Source organism: Phasianus colchicus, chromosome 5 (assembly GCF_987193195.1).
Source record: "Phasianus colchicus chromosome 5, bPhaCol1.hap1.1, whole genome shotgun sequence".
Taxonomy (NCBI): Eukaryota; Metazoa; Chordata; class Aves; order Galliformes; family Phasianidae; genus Phasianus; species Phasianus colchicus.
In genome coordinates, this window is record NC_143440.1 from 27,600,955 (window position 1) to 27,622,603 (window position 21,649).

Sequence of the window (21,649 nt, forward strand, 5' to 3'; positions counted from 1 at the left end):
CAGATTTTTTCATTTTTGCATGTGATATCTATAGTTTCACACTGGAATAAGTTACAGTGAATTCAGCTCACACAGTGAAGCCAGGCTCTCTGTTATGATTCAGCTTCACACCATGATTCAATAAGTGAGAAGTATGTAGATTCTGGCCCTAGTTTGCCACCAGGGATTTCTGCCCCATCAAGAGGAAGTCTGCAGATAAATGCCAGACAAAAAGGATTCCTTTTCCTTCTACATCTCAGCAATGGACTGCTGCAAGGTGCTTGGAAGAATGCTGCAAAATCTCACTTTGTTTTTTCACTGATCGAGGATTGAACCTAGACTTGTGGCTCAGGGCATCTCTTTGACTCATGTAACAACTGGGCTGTGCCAGTGCTCACAGCATGTTGTTGACTGTCTAATGGCTCCTGATCTCTTGCACCATATACAGTCTGTGCACCTGGCACAGTCTTTTTGAACAATTGCTCAACAGCTTTTCTGTTTTCACCTGGCTTTATCAGTTCTTCCATAGAAAGCCATTACTTGTTCTTACAAACCTTACTGTGTGTTTGTCTGTAGAGCAGCGTTGTTTATGCTTGAGTCTGTATCCTGCTTTTTGGTCCATTTTGTGTTTTTTATCTGCTACTTAAACAATTCTGCTTTTTTTCTCTGACTCCCATGCTTGGGAAGGTTGTACAGACCTCTTTATGTGCATCAGGTGCAATTGTCTGATATGTATAGGAATGAAACAGATGTATGAGCTCTGGCTTGTGGAGAGTTTAGGACAGGCAGGTGTACATGTACGTGGGTCTTCATAAAACAGTCAAGTTCACATTAAAATATGAAGGCCTGGAAAGTCTGAGTCATTCTCTGTCTCATCTGGAAATCCTATTTTGCCTTTGCTCACGTTCACACCCTTTACATCATTAGAAGATGTGTTGACTGACCACTATGAGAAAATGGAATCCACACAGTCCTGTGCTTTCTGCCTTGCTCTTGGAGTTTGTGGTAGGATTTTGAACAATCTCTTATGCTTCACCTAACATTATTCAAGCCATTCTGTTCTTCAGTTGTATCTTGTTATCCTACCTCTCTGAAATTGCGAAGAATATATGATTGTAGAGTTTAGGTGCTGCTTATATACTAGAAAATGCAGAATACACACAGAGGTTGGGCCCAGCCAGTGCTGTTTAATATTTAATAATGATCTGATACTTTTTGTATATGCCATATTTTCTCTTCTCTCTTTGGATGGCTGTGTTACCATCTTGCAATGTAATGTGAGCATGAGCAGTGAGCACAGTTCTTTCCTCTGGGAAGATGCTCCAGGCCGTGAGCTTGTGCTGTCTGAAGGCACTGCAGGAGACTGGTGGATGCTGTGCCCTGCTAAGCACAGAATTCCAGTTGTATATGCTGTTCCTGCTCCAGAAAGAAGAAGCAATTTTTCAAATGGCTTGAGTTTAGCCCACTGCACAAAACAAACAAACAAACAAAAAAAACATCGGTGCTTGAGTGCGTGAGGAAAATGGATGAGTGCAGGCTGGGGAGTACTGATCTGTTAGATTTGCTTTGTGATGAGGTAGGGCCATGCTTTTGCAACTAGCTGTGTCTGTTGCTCATCTGGCTTAAGGCAGAAAATAATAGTAGCCCAGCCTGGATGTGAAAACGTGAGCATAGCCAGACCACCACCTGGAAACAGAATTATGCTGACTGGAGAGGGAGAGCAAGGGAGGCCCTTTTGATGATTGAGTCTATTAGATTGTCCACGTTAGTCTGTCTTTGAATAGTAAGTGTTATTAGCTCACAGTTTGCAACATTTACCACTTCCAGCCATCCTCGCTGCTCTCTCATATGGCTTCTACCTGCGCCAACCACAATATCCTTGCTCTCAATGCTGAAAGGTTTTGGAAGAGCGCTAAGTGAATAAGGGAAAAAGGATGCATGAAGCTGTGTGTCATCAACATAATATGGCTTACATTGCTGTCCATATCACTTCATCCTATTCTCTGGAGGTTTTGCATAGGTATTAAATAGAAGTGTTGGAATAATTTAATTCTGTGGCATTCTTCATCTCAGGGCTTATGGAGAGCAGCAGTGACCTGACAGCAGCCTTGTGGGATCTGCTGGAAGGGTTTGCATACAGCCAGCATGGTGTGGGCCTCAGCAGCACTTGCCAGGGCATGTGGTTGGTCAGTGGTATCTCATGGTCTGCTGTGTCAGTGGCAGCTGATAGCTTGGGTACTGTCTACATGGCTCCCTTATCCCTGCTTATCCTTGTGAGGAGGCCAAGTCTGCACCCGTGCTTTGTTTCCAGGCTAATTCATGAACGTCTGTGGAAGGAGAGTCTGGGTTATCTTCTGACTCAGCATTGCGTTGCTTGTTTCCCACCATACTTCCCGGATCTTGCCCAGTTTGAAACTGAGTGGCTGTGTTCCTGAAGAACAATTTCTGATTTAAAATGTCTTTTACAGTTACACTCACAATATTAAATGATTTTAAATGTAAGACTGGAGGCTAAAAGTATGGTTACATGTCTTTACTGAATCCTCTTCTTTTCTAGATTCTAATCTAAAGTGCGATAGGCAGTGGAGGAAGGATGCACTAGATGCTGCCTGTTTTGCAGCTTTTTGAAAAGGTGTGATGTGCTCAAGTAGCCTGGGCTTTGCAGACTAGGATGATGGAGAGCTGCTTTGCTTCTTTTAGGGCCCTCGTAGGCAGAAGGAACTTCGAGAGAAACTGTTGTCCCAAAGTGTAGTTCTTGGTCCATATTGTTATAGAATGGGCATATAGACCAGGCCAGTACTTGTTGGTTATGGTTTAAGGCATGCAGAAGGATGTCACTAGGTACTGTACAAAAAGAAGCAGTAAGTCAGAGTCTGCTCAGAAATTCTACAGTCTAGGCAGAGACAAAGGTTGAGAGAAAAAGGTTCTTCACTGACTTTGTTGTAAGGTGGCCTTGACTCCTTGTTAGAAAACCTCTGTTTCTTAACATTTAAAAGGACAGTGACCTAATGAAAATCTCAGGGGCTGCTTCTCCATCCTAATATATCTCTTCTGCTGGAGACTACCTGCTAAGCTGCACAGGTCTGCACCAACCTCACATTCCTGTGCCAGCACCCAAGTGCTGCTGGTGCTTCAAGTTCTTTGAGTGTTTGCTTCTCTCCAACTGCACTTCTACTGCTCCAAGCCAGCTGTTTCATTCTGGTACCACCCTTTTCCACCAGAATAGAGTCCCTGTCTCCTACTGGAGAAAGACTCCTCTTGAAAATTGACTACTTTTATGCAGTTTTGCAGATTTTAACAGCATAGGCTGTTCTTTTCCAACTTGGGACAGCTTTATTAGTCAGTGAGAACTGGGTTATTTCAGTGTCCTGTGGCTGGACTGTAAAAGCAAAACTTGCATGTGTCCCAGCAGTGTCACCTGTCCCATTGGTCCATGTAGGGTTTCACTTGGCAGAAACCTGGAGGGTTTCGCTTGTGTTCTTTTTTGCAGTGTGCTGAAAACTTCATTTTGTATTTCCAGTTGTGCTATATTCAGTGTGATTTGCATCCCTTGACTAGCAGTAATTTGTCTGCTCCTTGATTTTCTCCCAACATTGTTGAAATCTATGTGTATGATGATGATTTTGTATTGTGAATATAAATCGAGACAAGTCAATGTGACCTGTCTCTCCCATGTCCAAAGGGAAGAATTGACCCTTGCAGGCAGTCACAGCACAGCACTGAGTCATACATACTTTTCATAAAAATAATGCAGAAATTCCCCATAGTTTTTACAGATACTTTTTTCAGGAGATGAAATGTAAATCTTCCTTGGCAACACAACTTGGGAAAACTAAGAAGATTGTAACATCAGATCATTAATCTTTCTGACATATGATACACTTTTCCCTATTAATGTCTGTTGTGTTTTTTTTTTTTTTTTCCTCTTCATGTGTTTCACTCAAACTCAGCTGATCTTTTTGGGTTCCACTTGAACTCTTGTGCTCACCAGTCTTATCCCCACCCTTGACTGTTCTCCACTTCCACTGTAAATCATCTGGGAGGAAGCTGAGTCTTATCCCACTTCTGTGACTGTACAGTGACCAGTGCAATAGGACCTTTTCTGCCCCATTCCTAATAACACTTTCTACTATTCCTGCATAGCATAGAATATACTCTGTTTGAATATGTAACACCAGGTTGAAAACAAGGAAAAAAGTAATTAAAAGTTCCTTCAAAATGGAAACTAAAGTTTAGAATAAGTGAGATTTACTGTAGTGACGACTAATGGTGGGGAAAAAAAAAAACAAAACAACCAAACATCCAGAAGTAGTTGCAGGGAAGCTGTTTTCCACAGGGATATGACTGTCATAGGGAAATACAGTTTCCTTGCTTTCCAGTATTTGATTGTTTGTTCTTTCTATTTTAATTCCATTCAGAATTAAATTCAAGACAAACCCTCAGTGGTGCAGTACTTGAGTACTGGCTTTCCCAGTGAATAGTTAGGGAGTAAGTTCTTGATTGTGTTCATTGTAGTGGATCTAAGGCAAGCTTTCCTGAAGTACAGCGGTGACTAAATGCTTCTCCTAGATCGTTATCTTTCTCTAAGGCAAAAGGTGTGTATTTGTAATCCTTAAAATAAATGTGATGAAACAGTTAAGAGTACATAATTGTGTGAAGAATGAATTTGACACATTAACTTGGCAGCTTCTCTGGTCGTTAAACACATTGGGTTCTCAAAACCCCTTTTCTCCCACTTAAAAAATCTGAAATGTAATCTTACACCCTACTTGATGGTGTCACTGAAAGCCAAATATTTATCACTCAAAGATTTATAGTTACTTTCAGCTTTAGAAGGTGGAAACTGCGGTCATCTCTGGCCAGATGTTGAATCTGGGTTGCTGACATGTATTGTTTTTTTTAATAAGCGTGCTTTGTGAGGTTTATATTCTAATGAATGGAGTAATTTTTAGCATAAAGAAACCTGTGCAGCAGTGACAGTTTGTTGTCACGCAGCTGTGCTCTTCCTTTCTCCTTGGAGTTTGTGAGCATCCCTGGCTTAATGTAGGGGAATCTGACTTAGCTCTATGGAAGCTGAAGCATTTGTGGAAAGAGCTGTTAATCTTTGATCAGCTGGAGTCTCCTTGTTACTGATTTTGATTACACAAGTGTACAACTTTAATTACAGCTTTTAATAAGGTTTCATTTCTTCCTAGCCATATTCTTTGTATAGTAGTGCAGCTTATCTTTTCTTCTTTCCTCTGCCCCCCTTCCTTCCTCTGCCGTCCTTAATGGAAAAATGAGGTTGAGGTCATTGTGGGTGATTCTGCAGCCAGAGGTGTGGTGAAGTTATGAGAGCTGTGGCCCTATGACGAAAGCTGAGGGCCACAGTTCTTGTAACCTCACCACACAGAGGCATCCCTTTGTACTGCCCCTTCCCACAGCTCAGTCCTCTTGTACAGCTCAGAGCTCTCTTTTCCAGCCCCTGTACACCAGTTGCTGCCTGGGACTGGTGGTCACTGGTCAGGGACAGGGCTGCAAGATGCTAAATTCAAACAGACATGCTGTATGGAACAGCTTAACAGCCTTCGGAAAATCTATGCAGCCAAAAGGTGCACTGGCTCTTGGGTGTGATTCTTGCTTGTTGGGGACTGTCCTATTTTCTCCCTTCTGGATATTCTGAAATACAGCAGCTGAAATCATTGCATCATGAATGGACATGGCAGACATCAGCAAGATGGGCTCCGTGCCAGTCCGTGGTGCTTGTTCCACACCTAGAGCTTTGGCATGCTGGTCTGCCTGCGTCCATTAGAGAAGTGACCTGGTGGAAGCTTTGTGGAGGACTTTTGGACTTGTAATTGTGAATAATTGAGATATGGCTTAAAACACAAGAAAATGCTCTTTTTCCCACAAGTAGTATTTCGGCTTTGGAACTCATTGCCCCACCATGGTTTAGGTGTGACAAATAAAGGTGGGTTGAAATCAATTGAATACATTCACAGAAGAAAGATTCATCAAATCTTTTAACGTTATTCACGACTGGGTAACTTGACACTTGGGAACTGGTTATCAGAAATGAGAAGGAGGAGCCAGAGATGCCTGCCTCTGTCTTTTTGTTCTTCAGTAAGTCTCTGATATCAGCCCCTGTCAACAAGAAGATACTACACTGGTACAGCCCATGGGGAAAGAGTATTGCTCCCATGAAAGTCATGAGGTGAAAATGACAAGCGACAAAAAATGCGTATCAGACTGTCAAACACAGCAAAATAGTGATTTGCACAAGTTTGGCATTTAGAGGTGTGCAGGAGTATACTTTTAAAATGGCCTATGGAAGGGGAGTAGTGGATAAACAACAGAACAGCAAAGGGAGCCTCTTTTATCTTTGTGTGTGCATCCCTCCAGCTCCCTTGCTGTGTGTGTTATACTCTTTTTGCACACTAATTAATATTGGAGTCAGAGCAAGTTAAGCTATATCTCATTCTGCTCCTATTTTCTAATGAACTTACCCCTGATGGGTAGCTTTCCTAGCTATTCACGTCACGACTGAATTTCACCTTGACAATAGATCAAGAATGAGGTTCAGCAGCATGGCCCACCTACTTTGCAGTGCTCCAGCATGACAGCTGCTTTGTGTCCTTAGGGTAGCTCTACTTTGATGCTTTTCCCTGTTTAGAACAATTTGGAGGGAGGATTTTGGTAATCTCCAGCAGGCAGAGTTTTTAAACCTTACTCAAGGGAATATGAAGATTCTACAGAATTTTTGAACCAATATTTATGAAACAAGTGACATTGTCTTTAGCTTGGTTCTTCCCACTGGGCTTCAGAACAAAGGATTTGCCATGTGGGATCTTACCAGCTGCTATTGTAGCCTATTGCTGTTGGTGCCTTAAACCCGACTGTGGAAAATTCTGGAATGATGGAGAAAAAACATCTAGTGTAAGCATTGCAGACATGGCTCTAGCTGTTAACGGGTGTGTTTTCATGCTTCAGAAACACACAATAAGAGGACTGTGTCTTCTGCTCTTCCAGGTTCTTTGAAGTAAGAAATGATGGATTTAAGTTCTTCTAAACCTGTCTGGCTTTTTGGTTGTTCACAATACTGCAGGAGTTGCTATAGGACAGAATTGACATGTCTGGTGTGCTAACTTGGCTGGACAAACTGCAGGGGAAGAGAGACAATAGAATGAGGTCACTGCTGTGTACATGGTGCCTGGCCCTGGGTCGGGGGCCAGTGTGGTTGCACCATTTGCTCGTTCAGTAGCTGTGCCTGCTGAAAAGATCTGCGTCTGTTTTCTAAGGGTATCATCCTTTGATGACAGTTTCTGCATGATCCGCTTTGGTAGTGTATGGTGTCAGCCAGCTTTTCACATGTTCGGGGGAAGTTTTTCTTGTTGTCTATTTGAACAAACCAACCACACGCCCCCTTTTCCCTAGTCTTGTTTGAGGGGAAGAGCCACCTTTTCTAATCTCCGCCCTGTCTCTTTTGGCAGACTTGGGGACCAGTTCTACAAAGAAGCAATTGAGCACTGTCGCAGCTACAACTCTCGGCTGTGTGCTGAACGGAGCGTTCGCCTTCCCTTCCTGGACTCGCAGACTGGAGTTGCTCAGAACAACTGCTACATCTGGATGGAGAAGCGGCACAGGGGACCAGGTTGGTAGCAGTGTGTGTGCGTGCGCATGTCTGGAGGTCTGGCCACTGAGCCCCCATGGGATTTAATTAATAGAAACTCAAACCTGCTACGGGCCACACAGAAGAGAAGCTGCCTAAACCTCTGTGCCTGCAGGGGATTTCCTTTGGTAACTGCAGAGAGCTGATCCTAATTATTCTCTCTCTACCCGAAGAAGTGCCTGACATGGTAGTTTCTAAGACTGTATCATTGTAGCTCTTCTAATGCTATTGATCCCAGCCTGTAGAAGGCACAATGCCCTGCTCTAAGCAGGATTGAAATTATGTTCAGAGTGGAGAAGCAGAGGTGGAAGTCTCAGGTGAATGCTGAAAATAAGGGGATGTATTAGGAAGTACGTATAGTGGAAGTGAAATACAGGAGAGTCCAGCAAGTGGAATGAACTTTGTTCTGATGATTAGAGATGTAGGTAAACTTCTAGTTCTGTTTTGGACAAGTTTGGATATCAGCTCTGGAGTCTCAGTTTTTTCAGCTCAGAAAAAAAATTTACATCCTCAAAGACCTTTGGCTAAGTTTCTTTCCAAAGGAGGGAAGGCCACCATTATTTTAGCAGGCTTTGGTCAGTGTTTCCTTTGTTAGAGTAAATCCATCTGAAATCCTTGTTTTGAAAGCAGAGGACAGTCACTGGTTCAAAGGCTTGATGTTACTTAAACAGACCTCCTGAAACCCAGTGAAAATTTTGCTAGAGTATGGCTGAGTATCTGAGCCACAGTTAGTACAGGCATGGATTTTCTGACAATACAGGAGTGGATTTGTGGGTTTTTTTGGTTTTTTTCCCCAGTGCATACTGGAATCCAGGTAGGAAGGGGACAAGTGTGCACAGACAAGACACTGACCATGTGCACATATCCTTGTCAATTCCTGTAAACCATACTGGAAAAAAAAGAAAACAAAAAATCCAGACCTGAAACTGTGGGTAGATGCAGGCTGCTGTTGCCTCCTCCACTGGCTAACTTGCAGCAGCTGTAGCAGGAAGAACACAAAGGATATTTGCCTCCCCTCCTGTGAGCAGACTAGGAAAGCAACTGATGCCTCTGAAGGGTGCTTATGTGAAATGCTCCCTAGGAAGGAAGGGACATATGTAGGACAGAGGGACAGATCTTTGCTCTGCTCCTATTCCTAAAATACTCAAAGTAGGTGTACTACAGTCTTGCAGTACCAACAGAAAACAGTAGCAAAATGCAGCCACTTCTGTTGCAGGAGACAGCAGGTGTTTTACCAGCTTTAAATATATCCTAAGAATATTTCAGCTGCCAAAACTACTCCAGTAATCTGACACTGCTAAATGTGGTTTATGACCACATTTAAATTTTTTTTTAATCTAAAATCTCCTAATTCCTAAGAGATTATGCTTTTGCAAAGATAGCTTTTTTTTTTTTTTTCCTCCTTTCTTTTTTTTCTTTTTGGTTAATCACTTTGCCTATGCAATTTCTGCTCTTGTAACATCAGGTTATGAGTAAGGTGCTGCTTTTTAATCCTTGTGAACTCAGTAATAAACACATATACATCCACTATATACACAATTGATGTTTTGGCAAGAGCACTTGCTACAAAGATAAGCAAACATAGTATTGTATAGGTCTCATTGGTGTCTCTGCACTTACAGAGGAAATCATCCTAGAAGAGTTACAGCATCACACGAGGAGCCAAGAGCTCTGTCACTAGCCCTCTGGACGACCTTTGGTAAATTCACTGTGCAAATCTTTTTGCTCACTTCTGATACCGAACTTTCCTGTGGCTTCCCCTGCAAAAGAGTCAGTGGCTCCAGTGGGAACTAATGGTGGAACATTCCTCATAGAGAGTCTTAAGTGAATCAGGCTTTCTGCATTTGTTTCAGCCACCAAATCTGATGCTTTTGTTATTTTAAATTAGAATAATGAGTGTAAAATGAAGCAGCCCTCCTCCCCCATATTTGCTCTACTCTTTCTTGATTTTTATTAGCCCATTTAGTGCTCCCTTGGGTCTCTTTGCATCATCTATTTCTTGTAGTGTCGTTATGGTGGGTCAAAGCATCCTTGTTTAGTTTTAGTGTCCCTGTTTTCAGGCTATACACATTGTACTTATGCTCATACTGAACATATCCAAAAATTCTTTGCCAGCCACCATAGTATCCATCCTGTGTGCTATGTTCACTGCCATTTACTATCTGTAACCTGAAAAACTGTATAAAGACAAATGGCAAAGCTCCAGGAACTGTTTTCTTTTACAGAGAGTTTGAAAAACAGAGGACAGTGGGGATCTCAGTGTATTAACCTGATTTCTCACCGTCCTCTTTGTTAAGGGAGTCAGAGAACTGCATTTCATGATAAACAGTTCAGGGTTAATTTCACACAATACTGCACATAACTCCCTCCCTCTTCTCTCCTCCTCCCCCAGCCTTTCACAGGAGCTTTGAGTTATGGCTCTCCTACACTAATGAGATAAACAACATAACTCACTGCAGGTTCTGCTATTTCCTCTATAAGCAAATGGTTGGAACCTTCTCTGGCTGCCCTATAAGGCCCCAGAGGGAGAGACAGCTCAGCCAGGACTGAAGACAAGACAGTAAGACACGCATAAGTGTTATTTCTATATGCCCTGCAAGATCAGCTGTGCAGGGGCTGGATTCTGTTCAGAACAGACCCTTTTTTTTTATTGCTTCTCCTCTGTGTAAACAGTCGATGGCCCATGCTTCACATGAGGCAGTATGGAGACAGATAGGTTGCAGGGCAGAGGACTGAAGATAATATCTGATCAGTTTGAATTAAGATAAAGCTTGATATCTGTCTTATTTTACTGGATGGCTGTGCGTTAATGAGCAAGGATATTGCAAATAGGAATAGAGAGACCTGGATATCTCCAGAAATTCTCTGCCAGCCTTCTTGGTATCTGTCTTGTGTGCTGGATTCCCTCTCATTTAGTATCCCTGACCTGAAATACTGTCTAAAGGCAAATGGGGGGAAAAAAAGCTCCACAACTGTGGATATTGGTGTTGGAGGAACTTAGGAGCCTATCTGCCACCTGGAGTGGGCTGCATTTCCCTGGGGGAAGAGAATTCTCCACTTTCATCTATTCAACGATACCTGCTGTGTTTCTCATTGGCCTTTCAGCATTTGCAGTTGGCATTCACTGTCTTGGCTGAATCCAGAATTGCCAATTCATATGTGAGTTCACAATACTTGAACCCACGTTAACGGATATTACCTCAAAACTACAGTGGATCCTTGCTTTCCTCTGTCTGGGATAAATGTTCAAAGTAGTGGTGCCCACTTCATTGAAATCACTCCTCTCTGGTGGTCTGTGCAATGGAAGGCTGATTCTCTGTCCTATTTCCTTAGCCTAACAACCCCGCTTTTCAATGCTGTGAGTGAATTTTTTGAACAAAACCTACTGTGAAAGGGTGAGGCATCTTGCCTCCACCTCTTTAATGACTCACATCAGAGCAGGCACAATCCACCCCACCATAATAGCAATTGTTTGCAGTGGTTAATGTTTGCAAAATGCCATGTAGAAGCGTGTCAAGCACTGCAGAAGTACTGGTTATTCACATTTTATTCTCAAAACAGTCACACATGCTGCTCACCAAAATGCAGCCTTCTTGTGTTGGGCATAATGCCTAGGAATCTGTGCAGTGACAAAAGAGGGTGTGCAAAGCCCTACACCTGCACTGTGACCTTGGGCAGCCAGGACCTATGTGAACATTCTATCATTTGGCCAAGCCTAGGCAGTATGGTGTAGATGCTTCATTTATGCACCAAGGCCAGGAAGCAGGTGGAAATCACTGAAGTCTGAACTGGCATCTCCAACGGCTCAACTATTTCAAGCCAAGAGCTTGCAGAACATGATTAGCCCATTCCCTTAAGGTGTATAGGTGAATAAATTTGGTGTGTGTGTGTCTCTTATTTTTTTTTTTTTTTTCCTAGTGACAGTATATTGTCTTTTTTTTGTGTTATCTGCATCTGGCTTAATGAATCAGCTTTGTTCCTGAGCTGATATGCTCTCTGGGCTGTTTCAGAGAGAATGGCAGAGAGCAAGCCATCCTGCTGTTCTTGAGCTGTTTTGCTTTACTCATGCTGCCTTAATGATGTCCAGCTGTTTACTGGTGGTACTATTTCAGATATGGTAACATTACTGCTGTCCTCTCCCTTATGTGGTCTTATTTGTTTTCTGAGGGCAGTGGGGTTGGAACTTCAGTTGTGCTCTGTAGCCCCTTCAAGACTAACAGCAGAAGGCAGAAGAATAAAAGCAGAAGTGGCAGGCAGAGAGGTCAAGGGAAGCAGGGGTGAGAACAACATTCTTCCAGCATTTCTGGATCTTCTTGGGTATCGAGAGTAACTGGGGCAGTAACTTGGCAGTGTGCTTCTGTGTTCTTAGTAGCAGTGCATTCAGAGGGCCCTGCTGTGTCCTGAATACAAGAGAACAAAGCATAGCTTGAGCATTGGCTAAGGGATGCCTATCATGAGAGCCAGGGCAGCTCAGAGGCCAGCAACACCAAATGTGAATCAATGGAGCATGCAGTAATATAAACATTACTGCTGTATTTCCTCCCTCATTCAGGATGTGGGCATGAGGAAGGTAATAACCAGAATAAAGGATCTCTTTTTAAACAAAAGTCCAGAATTCAAGCAAAAATATAAAGTCCCAATAGCCAGACCTCATGGATTTTTTGTTTGCTTCCATTTAGAAGACATGTTTTCGGAGCTGGTCTGCATATCGGGGCCTTACGATTTGTGTGTTGGAACTTCATCTCTTCTCTCCCAAGGCACTTTCTCTGCCTGTGGAGGAGACATCGCCCTGTGACCCAAGAGAGGCTGAAATTCTATTTACCCTGAAGGAGTCACAAATTATTTATGTGCAGCTCTGGTTTCAGTGAGCTGAGTGAAGTGTATGAGTGAGACCTAGATTCTCTGTAGGCCTGATCCCCAGAGGTGCCAAAGAGCCTCCGGAGTGCTGGATGCCTTGCGTGCATAGTTCTGCCTCACAGTTTGCAAGATTGAATCCTCTGACAAGAGATGCTGAAAGGACAAGGGAAAAGATGCTAGAGACAGTGCTTTGTGGTATACAGACCGAAATATGATTGTTTTATTTCTTGCCTTTAATTTTCAGGCCTGGCCCCAGGTCAGCTGTACACATACCCGGCACGTTGCTGGCGCAAAAAGAGGCGTTTGCATCCTCCCGAGGATTCCAGGCTGAAGCTGCTGGAAATTAAACCTGGTACGTATTTGTTTGCCTCTCTCTCCTGTGCTGCAGAGCAGCTGGCATACATGCAAACCTGGCATTTAGACCTTGGACTCCATCTTTGTCCCCCTCCATCCATTTCTCTTTGCATTTATTGCACCTTAACTCAGTTTGCTGTAACAGTAACCACTAAAGTCTGTACTTAACTCATGCCTAGCAGAAATGTGGACGGCTTGTGCTGAAGGAAGTGAGAGCTGAATTTACCTTCCACAGGAGTGAATCCCGGGTATCCACAAATAAATGTATAACGATGTGAAGGATCAATTTTTTGCTATTTACTGCCTCAATGTGTTGTTAATACATAATCTTCCTCTGGCATCTGCCAGCTAGTTTTTGTGGAGACCACTGTGTGTGAAAAATGTTACACTGAAAAGATTTATCATAAAGGGACCAGGGGTGTGACCTGAAATCTATTTCCTGAAACAGGAAATAAGAATTAGCAAAGATTATTATGTGGTGAAAATTATGCCACTTTTGTATATGTGTGTATACCTATATGTGTACCTTAGTCTATTCTTCTTTCATTGTTATTGTCCTTGGTACTCTTCCCACACAATTAAGCTGTGTGAAGTGATGAATCTGGATGCTGAGCGAGTGACTGTAAAGCAGATGTGGAGGAGCTGCAGCTGTCAGGAAGAAAGTAGTGTTGTGCATTCTTCCCTGCAGTTAGTAATAAAGGTTTGCTGTCTTTGGGTCAGCTGTTATGAGAAAGAGGGAGTGCACAGCTGTATGTGGTTTTTAAGAGGTGAGACACTGCCAGTTTAAAAAAATACAGAAGAAATCTCTAAAATGTAAATTAAGAATGTTTAAAAATAAACCTATTTGACAGAAAAAGGTGTCTGGGAACTGAGCTGTACACAGCAATACTGGTAACTTTGCTTCTGTGCAGTGGTGAATGAAAAGGAAGAAAGAAGCAGTAAATGGACAAGTTATAAACTCAGTAAAATCAGAGGCAAAATTCTTGTTGACGTTGGTAGAAACAGATGTTTGAAGACTTCCTACCTTCAAGCTGGCTGATGCGAGCAGGCAGTTGGACAAAAGGAAGGAATGTCTATAACTGCTCTGTTGGGATGCAGACTAAGGATGAAAGCTCAGCCAGTAGATAGCACCAGACCTCATGGCAAAGCCAGCCAAAAAGAACTAACTCTAGTCAGGTTACTCAGATGTCAGTGAAACTGAACTTGAGGAAGAGGATGATGTTGGCCCATAGAAATCTCTACTTCACTCTTTTTTTGATGTTGCAAATGCTGTTGTGCCTTGGTAATTTAGTAAGGCAAAGCAATAGTGTGGAGTTAGATGCTTCTTTGTTTGCATTATGCTTCTGTGCTGTACTCACTGAATGCCAAATTAGTGCATCCTACTTGCCACAGGGCATGAAAGGCAATTACCACAAAGTTATCAGATAAAGAGACCTCAGCATGTCTGCTTCTGTGTTGTTTTCCCTGCTATAAACATTTCTTCTGCATCTCAAGAGTGCTACTGTTGTTGCATTGCCAGTGGCAGCCAAATAAGGCAAGTTATATTGCTCTGCCATTTAAATCTATTTTCCAACCAATTTCTATCTAGTGATTAACTTTCTTTATCAGTTACACCATGAAATAATTTCAATCCATCTGTGCATATCTGGAGTAGTCTTACTAGGCAAAATGGGATTTTTCCTTTCTTGAATTTGAAAGTATGTGACCTACAGAAAACATTGGAACTCCATTTAAAGGTAACTTTTGACAACTTTAGAAAAAAAGGTTGTTTAATTTATTTACAACATGAATTGTAGAAATGCTGTACATTTTTGAAGGGGATCACTGAGATAAAGTCTAGCACTGAACCTAAGAATCTACCTCCTGCTGACCTCTTTATTTCTCAGTTAAACATTTGGTGACCGTGTGGGGTGCAGATATGGTGATTTATAATCCCTTAGAAGCATAGAGATGATATAGGACATGTAAAATGAATCTGGAAGGAATCTCATATAAATATTTCAGTTTCACCATACCTTGGACTTGGACATCCTCATCTTGACTTAGAGCTGTTCTCAGTAGTAGATCACTATTTGCCTTGCTTGTGCTTGGTTAATGTGAAGTAGCTAGTTTTTAGGATAGGAGACTGTTGAGTTGGTTATGTGTTTTATAATACATGCAAGCAATGCAATTCTACAACATCAGATTAGGGCTAGGCCTTATTTTTCTTAAGTTTGACGTTTGTAAAACATTTTTACATTTAAGATTTATTTTTCAGATGCACTTTTAGTAAAAAATGCCACTACAAAGTTACAGAAGAGAATCTTAGCTCCAAAAGTTTCTAATCCAGCAGTCAGAGGAACCAGAAGAGGATATGAATGCTTGTTCGGGCTTTTGGAGAGGTTCATCACAGAGATAAGTTGTGTGCAGAAGTTTAAGAGTTCTAGAAAATCTGGGAGGTGAAAGACCTAGAATTTTTGTTTGGTAAGTCATAACTTGTCAGCAGCTGGTCAATAGATAGCTTGAAGTATTGTCTTGTTAGTAACTTATGAGTATAATAAGTCATGTAGTACTAATTCAGTTTTTATAGTTGCAATGCACTTCTGCAGTGTTGGTACCTTGCAGCTATGGTAGTTCACAGTCCAGCTCAGTGAGTGAGAATTTCATATTTGGAATTACCAAAATTTAATGAAGAAAATGTTGCAGTGTTTGCTGTTTCCCGTAGATTGTATTCCAACACAGTATCCTGTTTTTTTCTGCGTTGTTTTGTTTTCTTTTTTGTAAAATGCAGGTGCACTATAATATTTTTCTTGGGGTCAGTTCCTGCTTTCGTCCTAATAGAACATGGTACTTTTACTGTCTGTATTTGCTGCTCTTATTTGTGAAGTGTTCCATTTTAGGAATAGTTACAGCTAAAGCTGTATAGATCAGAACACTGGAATAGAGGTTGCTGATGCAGCCTTTATATGTCCATTTTCCTCTGCCACTGTATTCTATATTAAGTGCATGGATAGCCCTAGTAAAGTAGCAGTTAACACTCTAAGCATCCTCCATCCTACTCCAATAGCCAATAGATATGTGGTAGAAATAAAGTATTGCCAAAGCTTACTTATGATAACTGCTTCAATGACAATACAGTCAATATTATTATCAGACCTTTATGAATAACTCAAAGTATTCCTGGCATTTAATTTCACATGAACTAGTCTTTGTATTTCAGTAGCAATTGATATAATTGGAACCAAACATTATGCCTCAAGAGCAGCCAAGTTTTCATCATTGTAATGGATGTGAGGTGTTACAGAGTGCTAAAGTTATTAGGTGTTGATATGTTCATGATGTTCGTGAAACTAGGTCTCTGCCTCATTCTGTTCAACCAAGTATGGGCAAGCCTAGCTGCCTGCAAAACTGGGCAGTGGTATTTGGATGGCATTGGAACAGTGAGAGGGCTGGAAGCTGCCCCACACGCTCCTTATCTGGTTGTTATCCTGCCTAGTAAGAGAGGAGGAGCAGAGCAGAGATCCTCTGTATGGTTGGTGTGCAAGTGTGGGAATGGGAGAGAGAGAGTTGGACTGAGCTGCACAGCCTGTTATCTTAGAGGAAAGGGATGAGAATTTCCAACTTTACTACCATCACCTTGAATTGCAAGTGCCACAAAGGCAAGCAGTAGAGTTCTGGCCTTTAGTAGTATCAGAGCAGCTAGAAAGATGAGATTTTGAAATAGTAGAAAGGTTATGCCCTGATTACACCCAAGCACCTTTGAAATCTTAATTGCTCTCTGTCCAACATGCTTAGTGGTTTTGTGGTACTGGGTGATAGCATGATTCTGTGTTGGGTCAGGTATCAACATTGTGAAACCGGTATTACCCACAGTAAACCCTGCTGACAGTTGAGTATTACACAAGATTTGCAGCTATGTAAAGGAGAACAGACAGGATGCCTATGGCCGCAAACTCTGGAATTTAAATTGGTAGTGTCCCACTTCAGTTTTACAAGATGGCTAAATATAGATATGTACGTACATGCACGCACACAGAACTTTTTAAGTGTTTCACATGCTATGCAAGTATAGAGAACATGGCTGGAAAGTTCCTGTCTCAGTTTATTCCTGCGCTTTGATTTTTAACTCCAAAAGGTGACAGAGAAATCTTAGAGCTGGCAGCATTCCCATCCATTTGGTGACTGTGGAGTATAGTTTGTGTGTGCTGCTGCTCTGATGAGACTGAGTTGTGTTAGGGTTCATCCTCTTACTTACGTCTGGGTAGTGTAGTATTCAGCTGAACTGCAGAAGTAGCCAATTTTTTTTCTATTAACAGCTCTGAACTAGTAGAAATAAGCAAAATTATTTTTCTTTTGCTATGATGGACCATGTTCAATCAAGACCAGATTTTAGATGGCCCTTAAACAATGCCTCATCTGTTGTAGTCTGGGAAACACCTCTGTGATTGTGAACAAATGAATGGATTCCTTACAGATAAGCTTCTATCTCTTCCACACATCTCAACTTACCTTGTAGAGACTGTGCTTGACAGTAGAAGGTACTGTGTTTATCCTGGGAAGTGCCAAGCGCCCTCAGCTCTTGCAAATGATGCTCAGCATATCCGTGGAGATCAGTGCTCTTTAAGGTGGAGCACTCACTAAGATAATGTTAAGCTGAAATTAAAAAGCACAGGGCAGAATTAGCATTCCTATCATTTATACGATAGCATCTAGAGACTCAAGCAACTTGTTAGACCACTATCCTGGGAATCATTTTGAAGTTGTCTTATGCTATCTGCACACTGTAGCAGTTAATACAGTCCAAATATAAAATATACAAAGAAAGTCCTTCTATTCTAAAATGGAGAAATAAACTACAAAGAAAATAAATCACTTGTATGAAGATCTAAACAGAGGTTTGTGGAACAGCTGTTTCTAATAAAAACCAAGAACACGGAAATAACTCAGTTCTCTTCAGTTCCATACTCTTTCCCTTATTGATATGTCCGGTGCCCCTCAAAAACAGTAGAGCCTAAAAATAATTGGAAACACTAATGAGAATTTCCTTTTTGCATTTTTTTTTCAGATGGGCCAATTAATATTGACCAGTTTCACTTTCAATTTCAGTGCTTTTCTACACAATTACTTGCTAGTTCTTGTTTAGTATTGCCAGACAGCAGTATTGTTTCCCTATCAGCTCTGTATGGAAACACACTTTTTTATTGAAAAGTTTTGCTGTTGTGTAACATGTATGGAAACTTCTCTGTGATTAAAAGATAAAATTTGTTTGTGTTTTAAACCCTACTTATGGGGCCCTCTTTAAAATCCATGAAGATTAACTTAGGATCAAAACTGGCAGGATAACTCCGGTGCCAAAGTAGAGTACTTCTGTGAAATTTAGAGAAGATATTCCTGAAAGGGCCGTAATATCAGAGGAACAATTGCTCTGACTTTGGACAGCTTTCTGCAGATCTGAATTTACCAAAGATACTTCTGTGGATAACTGTTTTAGTTCTATTTTGTTTTAAAATATTACTATTATTTATTTTCTGTAGTATTTGTAAACATTTTCTGTGATAAAATCAAAATTTAGGGCAGATGTGACATGAACAGCCAGCAGATAGGTGCAACTTTTATTCTCTGGTGACTTGGTCTAGTTTCCTCATGTAAGAAGAGTTTCATTGCCTGTTACCAGATGCTGTGTCCTTTACTGTCTTTGCTTCAAACTCTTGGGATTCAGTTGTATTTGGAAATTTGCTTTATATTCAAGTATATACTTTGGCTTTCAATGTTACCCTGCATATCTTTTACAGTGTACTCTTTAATACTTTAAGATATTGTGAGTTTAGGATTTTTCTTTTTTTCTTTTCACTTAGTAATTCCTGATTACACCTGCTAGATATTTCATTGTGATAGGATTGGAAATGGGCTCTGCATGTATCTGCTTCTCTATTCAGGCTTCTGCAGAAGCAGGTGGTGCTGCAGGGCCAGCAGAGGGAGCAGTGAATAGTGTGCTTTTTGTAAGGACAAGGCCTGACTCTGGTCCACGAACACTGAAGTAGGTCAGGAGTCACCTCTGCAGAAATGAATGGAACTCACTGCTTGTAAAACTGGGGTAGGAGAGTGGCTGAGCCTACTGCATGAGTCAACGTTTAACACATTTCTTCTCTGGCAGGAATAGGTTATTTTTAACTCATTATTTTTTTTTTCGAAATGGGATTTGATTTTGGTAGGGGGTGCCAAAATAACAGTTCTGTGGTGTGTTTATGTCAAGTGTTTGGCAAAAATTAAGTGAGATGTTAAATAGGTGGACCTCACAGATTGTGGACAGTGGTAAGGTTCATGTTTGAAGATGCTGCATAACTCATGTCAAATAATTTTACTGTGCAATTCTCACAGCTATCCTGTAGTTTTTGGTAGAAATAGAGTGGATCTCATTTTCACCTACTCCGATCAATGTTTTTTGTACCCCATGTAGAAGTAAAATAAACCAAAACAAAACATATTTTGTGGCAGAGATAGTGGATAAGCATCAGTTCTCACATGGTGTTACAGTGCACATCTGCACAGTAGCTGTGCTGAATCCTCAGGTTGGATTAATATACCTATGTTCTTATCTCTTCAGGACAAACTGAAGATTTATATTATGATATGTATATTTTTAAATTAGGGCTAAAATAATAAACTTCAGCGTGTGAGAAGGAACATATATCAGCACTGTAGGAATCCCTCCTTAACAATCCAGCTTTTCTTCTGATCATTTCTTTAGCAAATTGGGAACCTGTCATGAAAACATGGTGGGGGAAATTCATTGTTTACCACCTCTAGTTTTTACTTATACCAAGGTAAATATTGATTTCTGCCGGGCCTTTTTTTTTTTTTTTTTGGCTTCTTATCCAGCGAAGTACCTGTGCATTGTCCTCAATTTAAGTAGGTGTTTATTCATCAGATAAGCCTGCAGCTTACAGATGAGTCCATCAATGCCACAGATAAAAACAGTAGGCTCCAATTCTCCACTAATCTTGCCTTCAGATTGTTCACAGCAGGACATGGCACCACAGGAAAGAGCTGCTGCTCTGTGACCTTTACACACTGAGCTATGATTAAGGTTAGAAAAAATAACTTTCTGTCACCAAGACAAAACACATCAATGTGGGACACACATAACCAGACTCTATTCCATCTCATCAACCACCCTTTAATGCTTCCAACATTTTGGACTTTTGGCAGTCTGAATCTCTGGCCAGATAAAGTTTGCTTTCCTCTTCTGATGTAGCACTAAGAAAACCAGAGAACCTATCCCTTCTTGCATGTATTCACTGACATGGAGTCACAATGAGGAAGTCCTGCAATGAAATATCTTTGTCCTATTGCCAGTCTGCATTGGAGGTGCCAACCTCCTCATTTAAAGTTCTGCCACATGACCCCATACTTATATTGCCACTACTCCGTACTGTGCAAAGGGCAGTGGAATATCTCTTTCATATCTCATTTTCTCTCTGTTTTTCAGTGTTTAAAACCAAGGTCCTAAAAACATCTGTCTGATTTGTCTATTTTAGAGAAGTGCCTAACAGTTAGCTGATAAATCTTTTTAGAGAGTTTGGGAGGAGTAGGGGAGATCTTTAAATAAAAAGGAATGTCTGAATGAAGTCTACCACTTGCCAGGCCTTTAAAGTGCCATTAATAAGCGTTTTGGCCATCAGCATGTAGCCTTGCAAAGCTGGTGATGAAAGTGTACCAATGCCAGTGCAAAACCTGGGCATATGTGTACTATGATGGCCAAGACAAGTAATTTGTTATACGCCCATTTATACAAATAAAGAGACTCAGTGTAGGCGAGTTGTTGAGTCAGTTTTCATAAGGCTAACTGAGCAGCTTAAACCTTAGAAAGTTATCTCAATTTCTGTGCCGGGTGACTCTTGTTGCTTCCCTTTGGCCACTGGCAACTTGGCCTTCTGTACTCCTTGTGTGACTACCATGGTTGAGGTAATGTCCAGCTTCTCCTTTAGTTCATGTATTGTCCTTGCTGAACATTGTCATGTTGTACTAAGGTACAAGCTCTTAGTCTAATTTAGCTCAGTAGGTTTAAGGATGAAATTGAATGTATATTCCCCTCAAATGGGATTTCATGATTTTGCAGGTATAAAACAGACTCGTTTCTAGAAAACCAAGTAATATTCTATAAATAGTCCGGTTAAGAAAACAAAAACATTGCTGCTGCTCTGCTGTTACACTACTACAGTTAACAGGATTAACTTTGTGTAAATAGTTTCTCTTTCAGTTCCAGGATCTGGAACAGGTCACTACAAGTATTTTATATGCACAGTTTTATTGTGAGAACTGTGTTGATTAGCTAAGATTGCTCACATGAATCACCTGGGTTTACTCTTCGTTCTGGTGTGGCTCAGCTAGTTTGCATAATTAGGAGAAAGCTGCTTGCAAAAGCCACTGGGCTTTGGAACCTCTCTGGATTTTGATCAAAAGCCTATTGAAGCCAGACCCCTCTGGCTCTAGCAGTTAGTGGTTAGGCTAAGGCAGAAGTAGCAACTAAATGAGATAAAGGAATTTTGGAAACTGTTAAATCATTGTCTTTCTGAGTCTTGTCCCTGAGAATGAGAATGTAGACTGCACATGGTGACCCCACACAAGGCTGTTGTGAGTTCAGAAGCCTGGCAGCCACTTGAAGGTGATTGTTCCACTGGTGTGTAGTCTCAGCCGTGTTTAATGTATTTGTGAAAATGGAGTTAGGTGACTTTGGAGTCAGGCTGTTTTGAAAATGATTTGGGGCAACTAGATTACTGTAGCAGGCCATTAAATTGAAGGAGCGAGTTGTGTGATGAACTCAGAGCCTCT

General features: G+C 41.3%; 1 protein-coding gene across 8 annotated transcripts in view; it reads left to right on the forward strand.

The window, feature by feature from the left end:
• The window catches only part of DPF3 (double PHD fingers 3), a 190,092-nt gene that overhangs the window by 83,105 nt on the left and 85,338 nt on the right, over positions 1 to 21,649 (forward strand). For all 8 annotated transcript variants that reach the window (XM_090141082.1, XM_031593615.2, XM_031593611.2 and 5 more), the window contains 2 exons: positions 7,449 to 7,609; positions 12,729 to 12,836. In XM_090141082.1, the coding sequence (XP_089997208.1) occupies positions 7,585 to 7,609; positions 12,729 to 12,836 (133 nt within the window). In that variant the 5' untranslated portion in view covers positions 7,449 to 7,584. The remainder of the gene's footprint in view (positions 1 to 7,448; positions 7,610 to 12,728; positions 12,837 to 21,649) is intronic.